Raw genomic sequence first — 21,707 nt, forward strand, 5'->3', positions numbered from 1 at the left:
TTGAGATGATTGTATGTAGTCGATGTTATCAGGGGTATTTAAAGTTATATGTTAATTTTAAATAGACAATTAAGTTAAAAATTGGGTATTTGTAATATATTCAGACGTAAATGAGGGTCTTACTTGATTGGTAAGGTTGAAACTTTGCAACAAAAAAGATATAAGTTCAAATGACACGAATGCGAGTATATATCTGTTTTCATATTAGTTTGTCGTTTCTTTATTTCATTTGTACAAATTTGTTGAGTTGGATCGTTGATGCGTTGAATCAGTTATTCAACTTGAATGTACTAAACAATGTAATAAAATTCGCATATTATACAAAACAGGAACAAAGTTAGACCGGTATTTGTATTAATCGATTTGAATTTGAGGGTGAGATATTAAGAAATTATTTCAAATTAATCCATATTATAAGATTTTGAAATCTATAAATGTTTAACTAAACATAGTTCTTAAGTTCTTACTGTGGATTCTCCACTCAAGTTCTTTTTCTACATATTGGTGGAAAATTTAAACTCAGCAAGTTATTGATTACGATGTGCATCGCACGACAATGCTCAGTTATCATTCAATCATGTTTAATTAACCAAATATGTAGTCAATCACTAAATTAAGTGGTGTACCATTTAATTGAAACGATGTGTTTATTTTAGTGAAATGGTACGTCATTTGGGGCGAAATGATGCATCAATGCGAATGAAAAGTCATAACATTTTGTAATTATCTTTTTCAATCAGACATGTCTATCCAATATCATATTTCCAGCTTCGATAAATAGGGCCTCTTATTTCATTCAACTGAATCAACTTGAAAATTATTTTAAAGTATTTTTCAAAATCATCACTGCGTCTTTTATTAATATAGTTATAAAATATTTTTTGGTTCATTGTTTTCAAAATTTTGAAATTGTAAGTCTTTGTATCTTATGAGATAAATTATCGTGTCCGTTCGCACCAAGGTATAATTATCTTACACATAAGAGTTAAATTCATGTATATTTTTCATGTTTCACTGCACAGTTCATCTTTAAATGCCTAATTAAGAAGATATAACCTTAATAAGATAGCAACAAATAAGGCTGTAAAATGATTCCAATCGAACCCAACGTATCATTATTTAAGTTTGTTTGAATTATTACTAAATTTGAAAAATTCATATTTAATTTAATTTGATTATTAATTTAATCAAGCTTAAACGAGTTTTAATTAAATCAAGTATGAATTCGAGATCGAGTAATTTGCTATTTTCAAGTACATTTTATTATTTCTGCACTAATCAAGTTCGAGTCGAGCTTGAAGGCATATCAATAATTTTCTTTTTTAGTTAAATTTGGTTCCTACGTTTAACAAATCAAATTTAAATGTGTTTTCAGCTATTGATTTCAATCGAATATCAAATTGTTTGATTTGTTCCCGACTCTGGTGACGGAACAATTGGAGAATCCAAAAAACAAAACATTAACGCCAGCACTACATATACAATTGAGTCTCCATCAAGCCCACCTTTTTTTCACGGTCTCGTTTCCGATAAAGGTGTAAAATGAATTTGGTTTCATTATCGAGATTGAGAAATTATCTTTAAATTTGATTTAATTATTAATTTAATCGAGCCTCAAACAAGTTTCAATTGGATCAAACACGAATAAACTTTGAATAGTTAGATATTTTTAAGTACATTATCTTTTTCAGCTATTAAATTAAATTCGAGCCGAGATCAAAACTATATCGAACAAAAGGTCCTATTCAAGTTTAGTTTTCAAAATTTAAGAAAGGTAATTTTAGTGTGAGGGTGAGTCCTTCTGTACATTAGATTCCTAAACCAAATGATTAGGTGACGGAGAGACCAACACTCTCAAACACACTCACCCCGACCCCGACCCTCATAATTAATAGGATAAATTACAATGAATTCTTCTAAAATTTCATATAATTACGAATTATCTCTCGTTGTTTAAAAAATTACTAATACTCCATTGATTTTAACGATCGTCTAACAATTAGCCCAACCCGTTAGGTTTTCATCTATTTTTATAATGAACTAACTAAAATGCCATTGTGGATTAAAAGTTATAGTTTTTTTTTTAAAAAACTTTCTATTTTCTGGATTAAGTGGATATGTTTTTATAATTTTTAAATTTTTTTCATTCATATTGTTCAAATTTTTTTATAAATTTTTAACTTTAAAAAAAATACAGTAAAAGTAAAGTTGAATTAAGTTCATACTTTCATCAAATGATTACATAATTTCTTCAAATATCAGACATGTATATATAATTTTTCAATTAATAAGAAAACATTCGTAATTATGACATCTCGAGATAAGTTGTTGTAATTTATCCTCATTAATAAATCCACATCACCAAATTCAAAAAAGCCATAAGCTACGGGGAATGTTTGGAGTGCTTTGCAAGAATTGATTTTTGACTTACAACCTTCTTCTTCCTGTTTTTGGGTGTCTTTCTAATGTTTTTCATTAGAAAGTAATCATTTGGTCCAAAAATGGAAAAACTTTGCAAGTATATATATATATATCATTTTCTAGTTTTAGCTATATGTAAAGTTCGTACAGTTTTTTTTTTAAATAATTTTAAATAAATTACCATAACTCATTTTGATATACTGAACAATATTTTATTCAATTAATACATTAATATGGTTAATAATGATAAAAAAAATTTAAAAAACTCATATAAATCAAGACAAATACGCACACGTTCAATAGAACTCACATCCATAACCTCGAACTTATTTTTTAAAAATAGTTATTTACATCAAACTTCTGGTGCAGTTTTAAAAAAAAATATTAATATAATATTTTGATGAAGAAATACAAGAGGAGCAAAGAGGTTTTAATGTTAGCATATCAAAATTTCAATATATTAAAATTTTAGTTGGATCGAATTTGATATTATGGAATTAATCACCCTAGTCAATGTCGTTCATAGGGATATGGATAGTAAATTTATATTTTACTGTGAAGTCTTAACATGTCTTTTATTCTAAATTTTTTAAATTAATTAATTATTTTAATTCCTCCATTTATTATGATTTTCCATAATTTTTTTCTTCGTATGTAATTTTTTATTTTTCCAACATTATTTATTTTTGCTTGTCAATATTTTTATAAATCAAAATATTTATATTACCTTATTATCAAATATATATATTTTTAGATAATTTTTTACTCTGATAAAATTAGTAATATAATTTATATAAATATTTTATTTTAAAAAATTATGATAAAACATATATAATATACCACATTTACAAGTATTATATTATTGTACGGACCACAATGTTGGGAAAGACCCTCTCAATCTACATGGATTGTTACCCATTATTCCTGGACTAGCCCAACATTAATCACAAATATCAATACCAATACCTTTTTTCTTTTTTTGGTTAAATTCCTTTCTACCTCCTCTATTTTATTAAATTAATTATATTTTTTTTGGTGATTTAAAAATAGATAAAAAGTCCTTTCGTATTTTGTAAACTCTTACCAAAAAATCCCTTTGCTGTTAAAATCTGACTTAGAGTACACTACACGTGCGAGTGGTGCGACTTGAGGACTGTTTTGGCGTTTTTAAAATTTAATTATCTCAATGAATATGGATATTAATTAATTATAGAAATTATACAAATAACAAATTTTAATATTATAATATAATATTAAAAATATTAAATAAATTATATTTAAATTTATTATAATATAAAAATAAAAAATATTAATTTTTTTTAACAATACCAAAAAAATAAAAATATATTTTTTATACACATTCATAATAATAATAATAATAATTTTTTGAAATAATTTTTAATTATTTATACATAATATAAGTCAGTCAATGTAATGATATAATGGTCAAGCATCATAAATTTAACTCAGTTACAATTGTGGTAAAAGAAAGAGAGAGTGGGATGAGTTTTTAAAACACAAAATGTTGTTTTGTCAATTTTCAAATTAGAAGAGGTCTTTTTGCTGAATTTTTAAAATATAAGGAATTTTATGCAATTTTTCCTTTTTTTTTTTGGGAAATTCTAGCAATATCCCTAGAAATTAGATCTAATTACATAAATATATTTTACTTTTTGCAAAATTATAAGTACATCAGTACACAAATACCCCTAAGGTACATTACAATCTCACCTCCTTTAAAGGATGTACCTGTAATTTTACAAATAATATAATATGTTTGTGTAATTAAGTCTTAATTTCAGAAAGTAATGATGTAATTTATCCTTTTTTTTTTTTTATTGATAGATACCAATATCAAATACCATGTAATATTTGTTAAGCATTTATTCTGAAGTTACAAACATGATCTAAGTTTTTATTTTTTTTTTTAACATTTATTATGATCTAAAGTTCCAAATGGAAATTAATGAAATATATGTAACATTTACAAATATTAACTCAAGTTTATCCAAAAAAATTTATTTTCTTAAATTTGAGTTAGGTGAATAAATATATTACTCTTTTAGGGTATATTTGTTTGACGATGAATTAGAGTAAATACTAAAATTAGAATATCGCTCTTTAGGAAAAAGTTCAAAAACATTACGTAGCCTTTACTCTTGTCACTTTGTTTCGGTAACAATTTCAAGCCAAAATTTTGAGCAAAAGTCCTATGTCAGTTGTCGCCGACATTCAAAATTCTGGATATTAGCTACTATAGTTATATAAATATTGTTTTCTTTGTTACTATTTTTCGGAACAACATCACATACTTTTGTATTGTTGTTGCTACTATTTATAATAAAATATCGTCACCTACTGTACTTTTATTATCGAAAACGACAACGAAAATATTAGGATTATTCAAGCAAGAAACAATATTTTATTTAAAGAAATAAAAAATGATGTGTCATAATTAATTGATGAGTAAAATAAAATTTAAGTTAGTCTTGGAGGGTAATAGTCTAAAAAGATGAAATTTAAGGGGAGGTGAAGTACGACTTTACAGTAGGAATTACGCGGTTATGCGTATGTGTTATGTATAAAGCGGGTTTTATCACAATTTCGTTTGGACGGAAAAAGTCAATCACGCACAAAACGCACACACGCCCACACAGAAAGAAAACCTACTCCGTCCGTCCATGGCGTCAGTCATCACTTCCATACTCTCTTGAATCCTTTACCAGACTCCATAATCTTCTGTCTTCCGAGCATGTCTTCCGACACTTCGTCGGGTTCCCCCACCGCTCCGCTCCTCCGCTCGAGGCAGCCCTCCTCCAACGGCTCCCGAGCTTCGACGCTCTCCCTCCTCCTCTCCCGAGCTGTCTCCTCTACCCAGCGCCGGGGAGGAGCTTCTATGCTGGTCCGGGAGACCGCAGCGCGAGAGCTTGAGGAGCGCCGAGCCGACTGGGGGTACTCGAAACCCGTCGTTGCCCTCGACATTATGTGGAATTTGGCCTTTGTGATTGTGTCTATAGTTATGTTGATTTGCACAACTAATGAGAAGCCGAATGTGCCAATTAGGGTTTGGGTCTGTGGGTATGCTTTCCAGTGTTTGGTGCATGTAGTCCTTGTTTGGGTGGAGTATAAGAGGCGGAATTCGTCGCAAGAGAGAAATTTGGACGGGGCCGGGGGCAGAGAGGAAGAGAATCAGAGTGAGAATGAAGAAGAGGAGAGCGAAGAGAGCGGGCTCCTTGGTATTGCCGGTGTATCTAGGTTAGTCAAACTTGTTCATATCCCCTCACATGATATCAATTTCTGTTGTTTGTAATTGTCGTATTCTATCTTACATGATATACTCTTCTGGAGCTTTGGTTTTGTGTTTGCTTGGTTTAGCTGTAGTGGGGTTTGGTTTCTTGGATGCTAGGTTTGTATTTTACTCATTTTTCTCGTGCTCTTGTCGTGTTTGAGTATTAGTTCGTCCAATTGTTTATCCAAGTTTCTTGTTCACTTCATAACTTAGGCTTCTCTCCATGGGGATGTCCATTAATGGTGTGGAATTGTAAATACAGACGAGGTTATGATTTTCTGATCAGCTCTGGCAGCTGGACCTCTCCACATGTACATATGTGCATGAGTTACTTTTGAGGTTTTAGAGTAGATGACTAATGCACTTCTGTAGTTTGAAGGGAAAGGGCCAGGAATTCATATATTTGCTTGCTCCCAAACTTTTTCACTCCTCCCCCTATGTGGTACCAGTGGAATTTTTAGAATTTAATAAGATAGAAATATTGTGTTCTATGGTTACAAGGCCCTTCATGACTATGTTTTCAGGAATCTCTATCATTAATTATCCTGTTGGAGCTCTCATACTGGTTTAATTGGACCATCTGGATCTATGTAACGTAAACAGATTGGTCTTATAATTTTATTTGGCACTTGAAACATGGAAGGAAGTCCCTTTTGTGGAATGAATCATAGAGTGTGCTAATATTAATGTATCCTTGTCTCCTAGGTATTCTTATGACATCTATTATGTTCATTATCTGAATTTGGATAGGTGAACTTAACCTTTTTGACTTTACAGGCAGTCACCTAGCAAAACATAAGCCCGGTGAATTCGTCCTTAGCATATCTATTCAAAGTTGGTCTTTTGGAGTTTTGCATTATGTACTGGAGAATCTCAAGTAGTTGTAAATTTATAATGTCTTTCTCACAATTTCTGAAGATGTCATTTGCATAGAGAAATTATGGGATGTAAGTGAATTACAGTATTAATATGAAAATTATTAGACGACTCTGAACCATGTTAGTAGTGTCCTTATAATTATATATCGTTTTTGTGGTAGAAGGAAAAGGATTTATGATGTATCTTACCCCATGATATGTGGCTTAACATAATCAAGCGAACATAAGTAAGCATCAGTTAGCCAGTACATATCCAGTTAATTATACGAGAATAATTTCTTGAACTTTCAATTATGTCATTTCTTTTCATGAGGGAGCTCGATGTTGTGAACTTATTTTAATGTCTCTATGTGCACTCATTGGCAAAAAGGGTCTGGATTTTAGAGAGTTGTGCCACTAATCATCAGTTTCCCAGTGCTGAAAAGTGTAATTCATTTCAAAGGTCATATAAGCTGTGTAAGAGCATCTATCCAAATTCCTGACTGATTTTCATTGATTCCAGCAGGGTGAAACGATGTGAATCTGTGAACACAATGGTATCATTTCTCTGGTGGATTGTCGGCTTTTACTGGGTTGTCTCGGGCAGTGAAATTCTATTAACAAGTGCTCCACGTTTATATTGGTAAGTCCATGAGTAATGCTTCAATCTGTAATGCACCTCTTGTTGTTCTAATTTAGTTTGTCCTTCCCAAGTCCAGTTCCAGTATGCTATAGCACAACTGCAACTGTGAAACAGCTGGCTAAAAAGAATTAGAAAGTGAATGGCCAGTCAATTCTGTGGGGTTATCATGCGTTCTGCACAAAAATCAAAGATTACTATATATCACTTTATGCAGTGTGTTCACATTTTCTTCATAGCGCTATATAAACTAAGTTGTGTTGTGCATTGCAAAATATCATAGATCTTTGCCTGCTATAGTTTGCATGATCACGCTGGGTTGAAGTTGATGGTTATGTGTTCTAGAAGCGCCTCATCGCAAATCATCTCATACTTAATGAGCCAATGCCTTCAAGAATCCTTGACTTACTGTCAATACCTCATAAAATAACCTGACACTTTTGATTGTAAGACAAAGGATTTTATGGGACTTGTAACCTTAGTACCATTTAGCTTGTAATTTAGATCTGCCTACTTTTTCCTGAGGTGAGCAACCTCATACAGGATCCCATCCCCTATTGCTAGATTATTTCATAGGACCCCTCAGCTGGTGTTGCTTTCCATCCTCTCTTATCAGATGAATGATACTAAGGTCCCAGTTAGAGTAGCTTTGGGGTGCATAAAGCTGGCCCAAATTCTCACCTGTGAACAACATGGCCTGTAGTGACAATGTAAATTTGAACTTGTGTCTTCTGGAAATAATTTATGGATATATTCCCAAAGCAATATGCAACTATTTTATTTGAATAATTTGAGGACCCTGTCCTAGCCACAAAAAAGTTTAACATGTCCTTACTGCACTATTAGGTAACATATGACACATTCCTCGCTTGGTCTTGTGGGGCTTGCTCTTCTGTCCATTCACATTGTCCAAGAAGTTTATCTCAAATGGTGTAGGGTCACTTAAAAGTCATTCGAAAATAACTTTACATCCCTACTTAGTGGGAATACAGTTAGAAACCAGAGGAGCCGCTAATGCTTTCCTCAAATCCATGATGTTGAGTTGGTTTTGCTCCCAATAATCGTAGAGCTACAACCATTTTCAAGTGATGACCCTTAGCAACCTTTTGTATTTCTCTTGGAAAGGTGCCTTGCCTATATTTCTTGTTTAAAAATTGCAGAAGACGCTTCCTTAGCAGACTTTGATGTATATTGTGGGCGCTCTACTCTCCAGTTTTGAGAACAATGTAACCTTGGCCTTAATAAAGCAAGAAATACTTCTCCTATGGCCAGCGCTACCTTGTACAAACTGTCTGCGTTTATGTTATTTCTTCAAGTGGGATGGTGAATGACTAAATAGAGATTGGAAGTAGGTCAAAGTGGATTGCCAATACTCTTTCTTTGGCTTCTGATCCAATACTGTTTGTGTAATAAACCCAGTCTTGCCGCAAACTTGCTTGGCAAATAGATGCCTGATTTATCTCTAAAATTGAGTGAGTGCAACTTTGAATTGTATATTAAACTACTCATCCAAAAGAGATAATAGCTGTAAACAGTTTCTTGGCCGTGCTAATGAGTTTGCCATGGTTCAATGCACATCACGTTTGGGGTGATTGAATTTATTGCAGTCGCTCCTTTAAAACACAATGCCTATGTCCTGAGAAACAGTCAAAAAAGACTTGCCAGGTCCTCATACTCTCGAGGGCATATACAGGTCCGAGTAGTGGCTCTCGCCTTTACAACACTTTCTCCTATGAATAAAGATGGTGCTCTCACATTCATAACTCTTTTGCCCTTAAAACACATGGTTTTAGTATTCTAGCTTGCTCTGTTAGCATTCTCACTCACTGATCCATATTTTGTACTGGGCCTAATAATTGCCTTTAAGCTCGCTGAATCAAAACTGTCCATAGGTTTTTGCCACTACACCAATGATCTGGATTTTCTGGTCCATACTTAAATAGTCAATATTCATTCATTCTGTAACATTGGATCTTGCTCGCCAAATAAATATATACTTAAAGGATTTGACTATTCAAGTCCATTGGTTTGAACATACGATGCCTCACTCCAGATGGGCATCCTATAATGTCAGGGTCGACTTGGAGTGGTTTGATTTGGCGCCATATCATCTTCTACTTGCATGAAATCCAATCTTCTCACCCCTATCTCTCATATTAATGACTAGGCAACCATTCTTGCATGACAATCACAACTTGGAGTATTTTTCTATCTACTTTCAGAGGCCCTTCATGCTTGGAACCATTAGATATCCAATCTGGGTAAGTGTTTTGGAGTTGAAATGCAGGTTGACACTGTCATGGAGGCATTTTTGGAGTCCACCAAGCGCATACTAACATTTTAGGAAGTTCTTGATAGTCTTTCTCTCTGATGTTTGCTGATTTTAGAATGTTGGTCCTACATAACGAACCAAGTGGTGTAAAAGGTAGCTCATTCATGGCATACATTAGACAGCTTACCAGAGGGTTGAGGTTTATTTCCCCACCTCCAGAGAACAGTATGCATTTTACCTGCTTGATATGCACAGTTGGAATGACTTTGAAAGTAGCAGCAGTTCTCCCTTCCTTGGATGAGGCAATTGTTCCTCTGCAGTAGCTTAATAAAATATGTATAATCAGCAAAGAAAAGATGAAACACCAGTCTTATCCTTTTTGCTGCTGTAATAGCTTAAGAGGGCTCCTTCAAAACAGAAGGATATTTTTTATGTGATTAGTGATAAAGACTAAGTAGTAGGAAGTTAAAAGAAATTATTAGGAAATCACTAACGAGAATCAGGAACATCAATCTGGTACAGAGGGATTAACCAGTACCTAAATAGCCAGTAGTCTGCGTTGCTCCATACATATAAGAAGAAAGCTTGTTGATTAAATGTTACAATTTCAGTAATATTGGGATTACATGGATCTTTCATGAGCAACATCAGTTGGGTCTGTTTCTGTAACTTGACTGAAAACCCATTCTGTTGATTCAGAATGTTTTTCTTTTCTCCATTATTTTTCCTGTATCTATTAATTAAAGAAAGAGACCTGACAGATCTCTGATCTTGTAAGTGCTGCAGGTTGGCTGTGGTATTCTTGGCATTTGATGTAATCTTTGCCATATTTTGTGTTGTCTTAGCATGTCTTATTGGGATTGCTCTCTGCTGCTGCTTACCTTGCATCATTGCCATTCTTTATGCTATTGCTGGCCAGGTAATAGTATCAAGATGTAAAATAGTTTGTCTATTTTATGTGTTGGTCAAACCACTTTCTTATACATTGCTTTAATATGCAGGAAGGTGCATCAGAGGCAGATCTGAGTATCCTACCCAAATACAGATATCAAAGCTGCAAGGACGAGGATAGAGTAGGCTATGCAGCTGGCAGAATGATTCCTATTGAAACAAGCAGTGGGTACATAATTAACGAGCGGATTCTTTTACCTGAAGATGCAGTAAGTTTCTTGTGTATTCTCAAATTAAGGTCTGTATTTTGCCAACAAAAGGTGGTTGTTTCTATGATAGGTGATCCTGGATTTTGCATAGCTTGCTTTATGGAGTGCGTGACGTTGCCATAATTTTACTAGACCTTTTTATTCATTAGGGTTCATGCATCTTTGTTCGTAAAATTGTTGCTTGTTTCTTAAGTACACATACCCTTGTCATCATATGTTGGTTTTTGTGCAAACTACTAATTTGAGTTTGTATCTGCAATTCACTGATCAACCAGTCTGAAACCCGATTTCTGAATCAAAAAGCCGCTTTCTTAAATAAAGCACTTAGCACCTGCTCTATGTTCATAGCACAAGTGCAACATTAATCTGTTGTTCAAACTTCAAAGTGCTGCTGAGTTTTTCTGAGATATCAATTTATCCTTATCCAGAAATACAATTTCATTGGAAGCCCATATTCTTATGTGACCATCTAATAAATACAATTGACCATAATGAAGAAGTAATTTTCAGTCTCAAGCATTTTTGTACATACATAGATACAAATCCTAGGTTCTGAAATGAAAAATTGCTTAATTAAAAGCACATGTACCTGTGTTGTAAACCTCATTGTCAATAGATCTCAACCAACTTATCCTATGTGATTTAAGTGTGCGAGCAATCCTTTTGTGGAAATACTGCTTGGTGTTCTGGACATGTGAATTTATGCTTACCCAGATGCCATTTACCAGAAACCAGCTTTATCTTCTCATGGAGATTTCTATTTTTATCCTGCAAATTTGGTCAATTTACTTGTGTCTTCTTTTTCTCTTCCAGGAATGCTGTATATGTCTCTGTACATACGAGGATGGGACTGAACTACATGCTCTTCCCTGTAACCATCACTTTCATGCTGTATGTATCGTGAAATGGCTTAAAATGAACGCAACATGCCCACTATGCAAGTATAACATCCTCAAGGGGAATGATCAAGTCTAAAATCGTTATGAAGGGAATCAGAAAACTGTCTGGTATTTCTCATATTTGCTTCAGATTCTCTATTTACTTTGATGTTTCTTGGGAGTCGGTGCTAATGTATCTGCTTTTCCTCTATATTTATGGGAATAAGATGGAGTAGATTTTCTGTAAATGGTCGCTGTGGAAAATTCTTAGCTAATTTTTCTACTTACTCACATTCAAAAGCTTCCGCCTTGTAAATTTTTCTTGGTTGATGTATAAAAGGATGATCGTATGCACATACATATATATGTATATATATTACAGATTATATGTAGATGTACAGATTGACAATACTGCGACTAGTGTTGTATTCCTGCCAGTCAGATGTAAACAGAAGAGTATCAAATTGATTTATGATCCTCGGCAAATCAAAAAGCAGCGGATGATAGGATGCATTTAGTAAATTCAACTATACTATTAGTTCTTAGGTGGGTTTTACTATGTTTAAGTTTTCATTGGTCAATCAAATGTCAATTTTTATAATATCTTGTAATTGATGAAAAAAATGTTATTATAAGTTCAATATGGGTTATGGGCTTGATTAAGTCCAATTAAATCATATGGTTTATACGATTTCTAATGGGTTCTAAGTAGGTCTTATTATATTTATTTTTTGTTAATCAACCAAATATTATTATTTTTTGCTTTGTAATATTGATAAAGATATTATTAAAAAGTAATATTATGCAATTAAAGGAAGATAGTAGTATGCTTATGATTAAACAAGTAGTTTATTTTAAAATTATATAAAATACAATATTTTTAAATAAATATTATTCTTTTGTGGCTTAAAAAGAAAAGACATGTCGGATTCTAATTTCTGATAACTAGTAAATTATTGCTTCTTAGGATGTTCATCTTATAAAGTCAACTTAGAATTAAATCGAATTGAGAGTTTGATAAATAAAAAACGCAGGTACTATATGCTACTAATTCATAATTATATTTGGGGATAATTACACTTTTTTTTTCTAATGTTCAGTGTACTTATACATAAATCTCATATAATTTAAAAAATTACATCAAACACTTACAAGTTTTGCTTCCGTCTAACAAATAAGTCCCTCACATTAGTCAAAATTTACTGAATTTGCTTATATTAATAAAAAGAAATAATAAATGAAAATATGATATATACCCTTAATTGACTTAAAACCGACTTGTTGCAAGTCAGATATTTTTTTTGTGCTAAAGTACCCTTATAATAGTGGAGATATACCTCATCACATGAACACGTTAAGAAGTATGAGGGTAATCTGATCATAAAAAAAATTATTTTACCTGTTATAAGTCATTATAAGTTAATTATGGATAATATAGATTTTTACTATTTTTTTTATTAATATCAATAAATTCGATGAATTTGATTAATAAAGGGACTTGTTTATTAAACGAAAGCAAACTTCAAGAGTGCTAGATGTAATTTTCCATATTACATGAAGTCTATACCTTAGAATAAAAGAGTGTAATTATCCCTTATATTTAATATTATCACAACCCACGTAACTTACTAAAAACTAGTACAAAAGATTTGATGTTAGCTCAAAATTCCATCACAAAAACAGAATATGTGCTGAACTAAAATCATGCCTATTCGTTTTCTACTCAACTATACTGTGCCTTGTGTCAAACACTCGCCTGAACAATCTTGAGTATTACTCGGTCCCCATTCATAATGAAGGTAACATATTACTGAAATACGGCCATTCGGGTGACATAAATCTTGTTCAATAACTAAACGTACTGAGAGAAGCAAAATAGTTTCATTGAAATTCAAGAATTCTTTTCAAAAGGATATTTCATAAGATAATTATTAATCACTTAAAAGTTTGAAATACTTAATAAAAATTAGATGGCTGATAAAATCACAAAAGGATAAAATAATACTTGTTTAATTATTAGAGTTTGTTAATTGTTTCAATACTTACAATTGCTCAAGGAGATTCAAAACATTAGTAAGAAATACTATTTTAAAATCTTGTAAAGTAATTACTACTTTCCAGACATTAATAAAACATAATACAAGGACACAAGAAGAAACGAAAAAGAACAGGAGTCATTATCTTAAAGAAAACAAAAGGTTGAAACTTTAATCATTACTTAAGTTAAAAGGCTTTAAAAAATAAAAAAAAAATGAGCAAAAAGGCTCTAGTCTAGAAAAAAAAATTGAAATAATTAGATAACGACCTCTAAAAAAGTCGTTACCAATTACTTGTGTTATATAGGAAGAATTTTAAGAACCACAATATTTCCCAAAAAAAAAAAAAAAAAGAATCATAATGATAAAACAAATAGGCCGAGTGGAAGTAGTTGGAGAAGGAAAGAAAATCAGAACAGTAGAGAAAACAAATAAAAATAACAATAATATATATTAAAGAAAAATTCTAACTCAAATCGAATTTAGCTTAACATAAACTAGTTATATATTAAGTGTAATACACTTACCATGTTTATGTACATTTTAAGGAAATATGATCTATTACACTTAATTTATAATTGGTTTAGTCTGATCAAATCTATTTTGGACAAGAAAAAATATTTGATGCTAAAATAATAACCTACAACTCACCCACATGTTGTCTTGATGCAATTACACGTAGACTCCCAGTGGTTTGAAAAATTACATCATCCAGCGCCCCTGAGGTCTGCTTCCAAATAAGTCCTTTCGTTAGTCAAAATTCACTAAATTTGCTAATATTAACAAAAATATCTATATTTACCCTCAATCGACTTATTACGGATTTATTGCAGATCAAATAGATCCTTTTTAACCAAATTACTCTCATATGTCTTCACGTGCTACCGCATGTGATGAGATATATCATCAGCATTATAAGAATAGTTCGGTTGAAAAAATTGTTTGACCTGCAATAAGTCAGTAATGAGTCAGTCGAGGGTAAATATCAATTTTTTTTTTGTTAATATCAGCAAATTCAATGAATTTACCTTATTTGTTAGATGGAAATAAACCTCAAATATGCTAGATGTAATTTTCCAAACCACAAAAAAGATCTAAATGTAATTACACCAAATCTCAAAGGAGAAAAGTGTAGTTCTCCTTTAAAGTTACGTACGACTCCATGGGCCTAAGAAGATAATAGAATTTCGTTTTCCTAAATAGATAGAAAAAGGTTCTCTATGCAATTAAGTAGAAATAGACTGTATGAATTGTACTAAAAAGTGCAATGTGAAAAAGCTAAATGGGTGGGTGCTGTGCAAAAAGCTGGGCAATAGCTAAATAGATGAAAGGAAAAGAAAATATATGCATGTGTGTGCCCAAAACATGAGCACCAGAAGAACTGCAATAGAAAATAATCAAGTATCATCTATATCCAGGAGACCACCATTTTTGGATATAACAAAAGGTTTAGTCAAATGCATATCTAAGAGCACATTTTAAGGTTGGCTACCTGTTTCATACGCTTCTTCAATAGTTTCGTTAACTCGATCCTTTGCTTCTAAGTTGTGAGCTCCTCAGAAGCAAATGCAGTACTGACTTCTGATATGCAGCGAACAAACTCAGTATGCAGTGAGTGTCCAGCCTGCAAAACATACACAGGTCCAGAAATGACTTGATCAGATGCTTTTTATTAATCACAGTTACAAACACAACAACTCTATGAAGGAATTTTTTTCAATTTATCTTTACTTGAGTGTTTGAGAATTTATTGGAAGTAACTTTAATGTCATAAAACCAAATGTAAAATATCCTAGTAGTCTAAGTATAAACTTCATTGTCATGAAATGTAATAGGAACTATGCTAGTTGTAGAACATAAGAAACGTCAATGTCACAAAACCAAATATAAAATATATGCTAGTTTATAGCACACTAGTGCAGCACAAGGGTTCAAGATTCTTGTACATATAAAACCAGTGAAAGGAAAGAGTTCAATTTTTTCCTAGTCTTTTAGCTATGCTCCACTATTAAATGGATATTGCTTCTTGTATGACCTTTGTGAGTTGTATTGCCAAGTCTATGGATTACCACATAGTAAACAGGAAATTTAGAAAGATTCAGATCACAACAAACCAATTTGACATTAAGAAACTTACCTATATAATACAACTTTACAACATATATTTCAGAAGTCACATACAAAAGAGGGAATTAAGGGAAGGAACGCACCTTATAAGCAACAATATGAGCCACAAGAAGCCCTTGATTACCCTCTTGAGCCAAAAGGGAAATATCACCAATAAGATCTAAAACCTTGTGCCTACAAGCCTCGTCATCGTAACGCAGAGGTGGATTCAACCATCCTCTACTCATGCTGCAAAGGTTATAGATGACTTGAAAACCATGCTGGTAGCAAAAGCCATTAAGAGAGAGACTCAACCTCCAAAAACTACCTACAATGCCTATGACATTTCATACGAAGCAAATAGAACACTCATATTTTACATAAAAGATAAACAAAAATGGGGATATATGAAAGTGCATTACATCTTGATGTGTTCATAGTTAGAAAAGAAAGCAATCTTAGATTTCAAGTCTATAATATGCGCTAGATGAGAAAAGAAGGAATCCCATGATAGAATGCAGAGATCAAAATAGAAAATGTGAGTTTGATGATAAAGGTCTTTTACTGAAAAGAATTTGTTCGTTACAACCAAACAACCATAGTACTTTCAGGTCAAGTCTAATATACATACACAGACACACACACGAGTGGTATATTGTTATTCAAGTTTTACCCTAATCCTAGTCATTCAGAATCCATCTTCCAGTTAAACCTAGAAGTGTCACATTAACAAGTCTAATCTCCAACAACACACGGACTGATGGAAGGGAACAGCCCTGCCTGGTTAGAAAATTACTGACTTTGTCATGCGTGTGCGCCCATCAAATTTACGCTAGAGCTCAATGGTTTTGTTCTTTGTGTTCTTATCACAAACCAGGATCCAAATCTCAACTCCCTCATTTTGTATCCCATGGTTCCACCTCAAATCCAGAACATACAACTTGTGGATAAAACAGTTAAGCACAAATAAAAATCTGAATAGCTTCAGCAGCCAGAACCCACATTTCAACTCCTGCCATGCCACGCAGTGCCTTGTCTCAACACCTTCTCTTCTTATTTTTATTTATTTTTTAATTTTTCTGTCCAGGAGACTTATTATTGATCACCCTGGCCTCATTCGCACCTAGTCAATTTGAGCATCTGTCTCTTCACGCCTCCCATAGGAAAGGCTTGATCTGATCATCTCCTCCATGAACCTCTTTGACCTGGGCACATGACACATAGCTCCGGCAGAAAACACTACCACCCCCAGTTCCTTGCTAGCAGCATCACCAGCTGCAGTTCTCCACTTCTTTTTTGCTGAAATATTTTTGTTCACAAATTAAGTGCTGCTAAAGCACAAAATAAAACACTAAGATTGCTAATTCACGAGCAGAGTGCTAAAGTCACTTCGCCCTCCACGATTTATGTGATCTAGATTATTTCTGCCTTTCTGGGACAAGTATTAAATAGTTTTATGCCTACAGATATCTGTATAATCACTTTGTTCCAAACAGAGTGGATCTTCATCAATGATTAAAGGAGGAGGCAACTAGGTCTAATAGGCAGCTATCTGAAACTTGCTCCATGTGCTAGAGATTTGGATGATGAATGTGCAATGCATCAGGTTATGTGGACAGACTTTCAAACCTCAGTGTTTTGTAAAGTGGCTATATGTTTTTGCAAACCTGCCACAACTAGCTCCATATATGCTTATAAAAATCATGCTACTGTCATGATTTTTGAGATTGATGATAACATTTTTCACATGTTATTCTTGAAGTGACAACAAGACAAAAAGGACTGAATATGAGAATCACGAAAATTATGCTATCTTCATCATGGTTTAAGTCTTCACAAGAATCAGGAATCAATCTACCCTGTCTCATGATTTTTGCATCTAGAAAATCCACCTATAAGCAATTTTGGTAGAAGCATCACATTCTTCACAAGCAAGTAAAATGCAGTTATGCTATACATTGACAATGGAGCAAAAATGTCCCCAAACTAGAAATTACCAATATACAAAGGTAAACTAATGTTCCCTTCAGTTGCTACTTATAACAATAAAAAAGGTATCTCTCTTACCTACATATGATCGCCGTTTCTGCTGACCCCCCTTTAATTAATCCCAAGTTCCGCATATGTTCCACCTGTGCAAAGAGTTCCTTATTTAGATTCTAGCAGTAGAAAGTCACCCAATAGATAATTATACATTAGCCAATTCTAGGCTCAATAAACAGATTCAATTATTATAAGAAACAAAAAAGCCATTTCCCAAACACCCATTACTGAAGAAGACAACTACTACAAGATATTTTTCATACATTCAAGATAGACGAACCTGCTTGAAAGTGACAGTGTGTAGGACGAAAAATATATAGCTGTTGAGTGGTTCCATAAAAAGACAACTAATTAACTTCTCAAAAAATATACAGCACTTGAGAATTACATTCAGCACCAGTACCAGTATAAATGAAAAATCATATAATGCAGAGAACAAATGTAGAGTAAGAAAATGATGGCATGGCATACTCTGGTGGTTATTCAGTTGCAAAATTCATGATGCTGAAAGAAAGAAAACCACCTCTTCATAAATGCAAAAGGTTCGTGATGAAGCAATTTGCTTGGAGTAGAAAGATTCATCCAACAAGGTAGAAGAGAACCATTGGCGACCAATTGCAGGTGCCTGCAAGAATTAGTACAATAATAACTATACAAATGTGAAAAAAGAGAGATATGTTATGGGTCATGAGGCCCTGCAAAATTGCTAAGAGGTAAAAATTGTGGGTGGCGATGCCCCACCACACTTGCTCTCTTACTATAACTGCATGGTCAAGCTCTACCATGACACTATATTGCATAGGTCCTAATCGCTGATTACAGTGTGATAAGACGAAAATATGGTCTAAAGAATTGCAAATACCTTTAACAATCTATTTCTGTTACCAAAATGGATTTTAGCAATTACGGTACACAACCGAGAGTAACAGCTACAGGAACACAGGTATCATTAGCTACTTTAATAAAAGAAAAGTATACTTGTCAATGCATCAAAGAGTTCACCTGTGGGAAGTCAATGCCATATGTGATATTGACCTTTGAGCAAGGGAATGCTGCTAAAAAAGAATCATTTTTGGTCACATGCACAGGTTCGTTGAGGTATGGTGCTAATTTTTCACAACTGTTACCATCACGGTCTACAGCCACCTTCAATCCAGCTTGCTCGATTGCCTCCACCCATTCTCTTGCTGATCCATCAAAGATAGGAACCTACTTGATTATGTTTGATAAGAATAAGATGTTAAATAATGATCAATTTGGAATCACCATTAAAATAAGAGAAGATATAGCAAACCAATAAATCACTAAGAAAATCTCATTGTGAACTTTTCTATGTGTGATGCATGGTTCACCAACCATCCTCATTATCTTGCAAAGTGCAAGTTGTCTTGCCAATCACTCATTGAGTAAGTTGAATAAATCAATCATGATTATCAGGAGCAATTTACTGGCACAGACAAATGATTGAATCAACCCTAACTGAATAAGGGCAATTTTCAAGAGTTCCAGTTCCCAACATTCTCTTAAGTCCTATTTCAGCAACATATTTCAAGTCCTATAACTCAGAAAGCTGAGATTTTCTTGGCTGTCCAAGTGCCATCTTTCTTTTAGTACAACAATATACTCAAGTACTTCATTGAAGATGCAAATTAGCATGAACAGACTGATTTATTCTATCAAATTATCTTTGCCAATGAAGAGTAAAACAGCACTTCCACGTTATCTTAGCCAGGATCAATAAATAAGTCAGTCAAATCAGAAACATCATAAATAAATCGATTATATTTCTTCGAAAAAAGAAAAGTGAAGCCAAATCATTCCCAACCTACCATCCTTTTTCATATCACTAGCATTCTAATTCCAAATTCTCAAACCTCATATGCAACTGCCTCCCCTCAGGACACATTTCAGATATGCAGCCCTTCTTCAAGGCTTCTAGGCTCAAGATTGAAGGAATTGAATAACTAAAGCGTACAACAGAACAAAAAACAACCAGGGCGCCTTTTATCTAGAAAGAAAGGTACATGGTGATTCATTTAGTCACTGTTTCTAGTAAGTGGATTATAGGTATTTCTGTCTCCTGGCTTTCCCTTGTGTTTAAAAGTCGAGGGAATTTATTAGCAGTTTCCAGGATAAACTAAAGTATGATCCCTGGTTCATTAACCAGGTTATTTCATTTCTGCCAGAAGAAGAATGGTAGTAGAATTAATGGAACATGAGCTTTCTCTTCAGAATCCTAGTATTGACTTCAACTAAGTCTTGTGGATTCAGAAGCACTCGTCGGCATCATACTTCCATTCACATGCAATGATTCAATATCTTTCCTGTCCACCTCTCTCCAAATCTTTAGCAATCATTCTACATACTATAACCTTACTACAAAAATTCTCATGATTCAGAAATCCTAAGCCGTGGAGCCAACCTATTTCATGTAAAATTCACAACCAAACCAGTAGACAACTAAAAATTTGAATGGAGTTATCTAATGAATAAATGGAAAATGGAATCCAACCAAAAGAAACAATAATACCAAATTAAAGAAGGAGAATAAATTGTAAACCGTAAACCAAGTATAATGGGATACTGATAATTTTGACCAAATTATCAAATTCATTACTAATCAAAACTGGCAATCACCTCAACAGAACGATCACATTCTCCAGATCCCTCAATCTCGATGCGACAATTATCAACACCAGAGGCCTCCAAAGCGGAGAGCAAGTGCTCAACAGTCCTAACGCTGTATCCATCTTTGGACAGCGTGGTGCAGAGAGGAGTCTCCTTCAGAGCATTTTCACTTGACGCGCGAATAACATTCGATTGGAAAATGAAGTAACGGCCGACGCGAGGAGCCGCTGGTAGAATCCTAACGGTCGAAATGTCGCCCGAGTGCAGTCCCTGACCAGTCCTCTCTACGCAATCCGCTACAGTTTGTTGCAACTTGCCCGTCTGCAATTAGGATTAGGGTTTATCAGTTTGGCTGCGACATATTTCAAGCGTTTGTGGATGTGTATATGGAAAGAGAGACTACCGGTTTCCAGGAGAGGACGGAGGAGCGCGTCTTCAGGAACTTGAACCCCGCGGCCATGCTCATTTGGCAGCCACTCCCACCGCCGTTGCGATTTACCCAAAAAAAGAAGAATAGTACCGTTGGATTTAACCAAAAAAAAAAAGTACCGTTGTGATTTTATTACCGTTGTGTTTCATTTTTTAAATATTTGTGGTGTTTGATAGATTAATTTTTAGACTTTTACAAAATTCATAGCACATTCAAAAATATTTTATATTTTTTTTAGTTTTTACATCATTTATACTGTATAAAAAGAAAGTTTCATTTTACTCACAAATAACGATTAATTACACTGCAATATCAATTTTTAAAATTTACCAAAAATATCCCTTATATATTTTTCAACAACCACTCCTACTCAAATTCTTCTTTTTATCAATACATCTATACTAATATAATAAAAAAAATATCTTTTTTCATTCATAAACGACAGTTTGTGGTACTCGCAAAATCAATTTTTTTTCGATAATATATTTAATTTAAATTTATTTATTTATTTATATATATATTTTGAAATGTGATATATATGTTGGTTTATTATATTTTATTATTATGTATAATATATTTTGAATGATAAAAAAATTATTTATTATATGCACAGGGGAACGACGTGCCATAACAATAGTCTTTAAAATAAAAATTGATATAATTAGTTATAGCCACTATTTACTACTTTTTAAAAGTATCTTATTTTTCAAGCTCGTAAAATTAATCTATACTATTATAAAATTATTTTTTTTTGTCATACTACAATTTAAATATTCAAATTTATTCTTTAATTTATTTATTTACTTAAAAAATTGTTAGAGAATTAATTTCAATATTTTTTTTAATAATCTCACAATTATTATTATTTTTCTTTCTCAGTCCACTACTTAACGTTTCTCTCTCACCTTACTTTTTTCATATTTATTTTCACAAAACTTTCATATTTT

General features: G+C 33.0%; 2 protein-coding genes across 5 annotated transcripts; one reads left to right on the plus strand and one right to left on the minus strand.

Moving 5' to 3' along the window:
- The first annotated feature begins 5,019 nt into the window (after window positions 1–5,019).
- On the plus strand, window positions 5,020–11,875 carry LOC105156193 (E3 ubiquitin protein ligase RIE1). 2 transcript variants are annotated; one of them, XM_011072263.3, is made up of 5 exons: window positions 5,020–5,676; window positions 7,091–7,210; window positions 10,266–10,398; window positions 10,481–10,639; window positions 11,453–11,875. In XM_011072263.3, the coding sequence occupies exons 1-5, from the start codon at window positions 5,174–5,176 to the stop codon at window positions 11,612–11,614; spliced, it is 1,077 nt and encodes a 358-aa protein (XP_011070565.1). In that variant the 5' UTR covers window positions 5,020–5,173; the 3' UTR covers window positions 11,615–11,875. The 2 variants fall into 2 exon arrangements, with proteins under 2 accessions (XP_011070565.1, XP_011070566.1); XM_011072264.3 differs by having other exon boundaries at window positions 7,094–7,210.
- LPXC1 (UDP-3-O-acyl N-acetylglycosamine deacetylase family protein) lies at window positions 11,682–20,869 on the minus strand. 3 transcript variants are annotated; one of them, XR_847349.3, is made up of 9 exons: window positions 20,734–20,869; window positions 20,340–20,651; window positions 18,705–18,911; window positions 18,226–18,327; window positions 17,727–17,791; window positions 15,764–15,908; window positions 15,046–15,177; window positions 14,356–14,500; window positions 11,682–14,280 (listed from the first exon to the last, which is right to left on the minus strand). XR_847349.3 is itself a non-coding variant. In XM_011072266.3 (8 exons), exons 1-7 carry the CDS (start codon window positions 20,794–20,796, stop codon window positions 15,094–15,096), a joined length of 978 nt encoding a protein of 325 aa, XP_011070568.1. In that variant the 5' UTR covers window positions 20,797–20,869; the 3' UTR covers window positions 11,682–14,280; window positions 15,046–15,093. The 3 variants fall into 3 exon arrangements, 2 of the variants coding, with proteins under 2 accessions (XP_011070568.1, XP_020554234.1); XM_011072266.3 differs by lacking the exon at window positions 14,356–14,500; XM_020698575.2 differs by lacking the exons at window positions 11,682–14,280; window positions 14,356–14,500 and having other exon boundaries at window positions 14,899–15,177.
- Between the last annotated feature and the right edge of the window lie 838 nt (window positions 20,870–21,707).

The sequence above is a fragment of the Sesamum indicum genome, linkage group LG2, assembly GCF_026168435.1.
Source record: "Sesamum indicum cultivar Baizhima isolate 11 linkage group LG2, ASM2616843v1, whole genome shotgun sequence".
In the NCBI taxonomy this organism is placed as follows: domain Eukaryota; kingdom Viridiplantae; phylum Streptophyta; class Magnoliopsida; order Lamiales; family Pedaliaceae; genus Sesamum; species Sesamum indicum.

Coding starts and splice junctions, on each gene's coding strand:
- LOC105156193 (XM_011072263.3), top strand. CDS start 5,174: ATGTCTTCCGACACTTCGTCGGGTTCCCCCACCGCTCCGCTCCTCCGC. Junction 5,677..7,090: donor GGTATTGCCGGTGTATCTAG/GTTAGTCAAACT, acceptor CATTGATTCCAG/CAGGGTGAAACGATGTGAAT. Junction 10,640..11,452: donor TTCTTTTACCTGAAGATGCA/GTAAGTTTCTTG, acceptor TTTCTCTTCCAG/GAATGCTGTATATGTCTCTG.
- LPXC1 (XM_011072266.3), bottom strand. CDS start 20,796: ATGAGCATGGCCGCGGGGTTCAAGTTCCTGAAGACGCGCTCCTCCGTC. Junction 17,792..18,225: donor CCTTTTGCATTTATGAAGAG/GTGGTTTTCTTT, acceptor CTCTTTGCACAG/GTGGAACATATGCGGAACTT. Junction 15,178..15,763: donor CTCATATTGTTGCTTATAAG/GTGCGTTCCTTC, acceptor TATGTTTTGCAG/GCTGGACACTCACTGCATAC.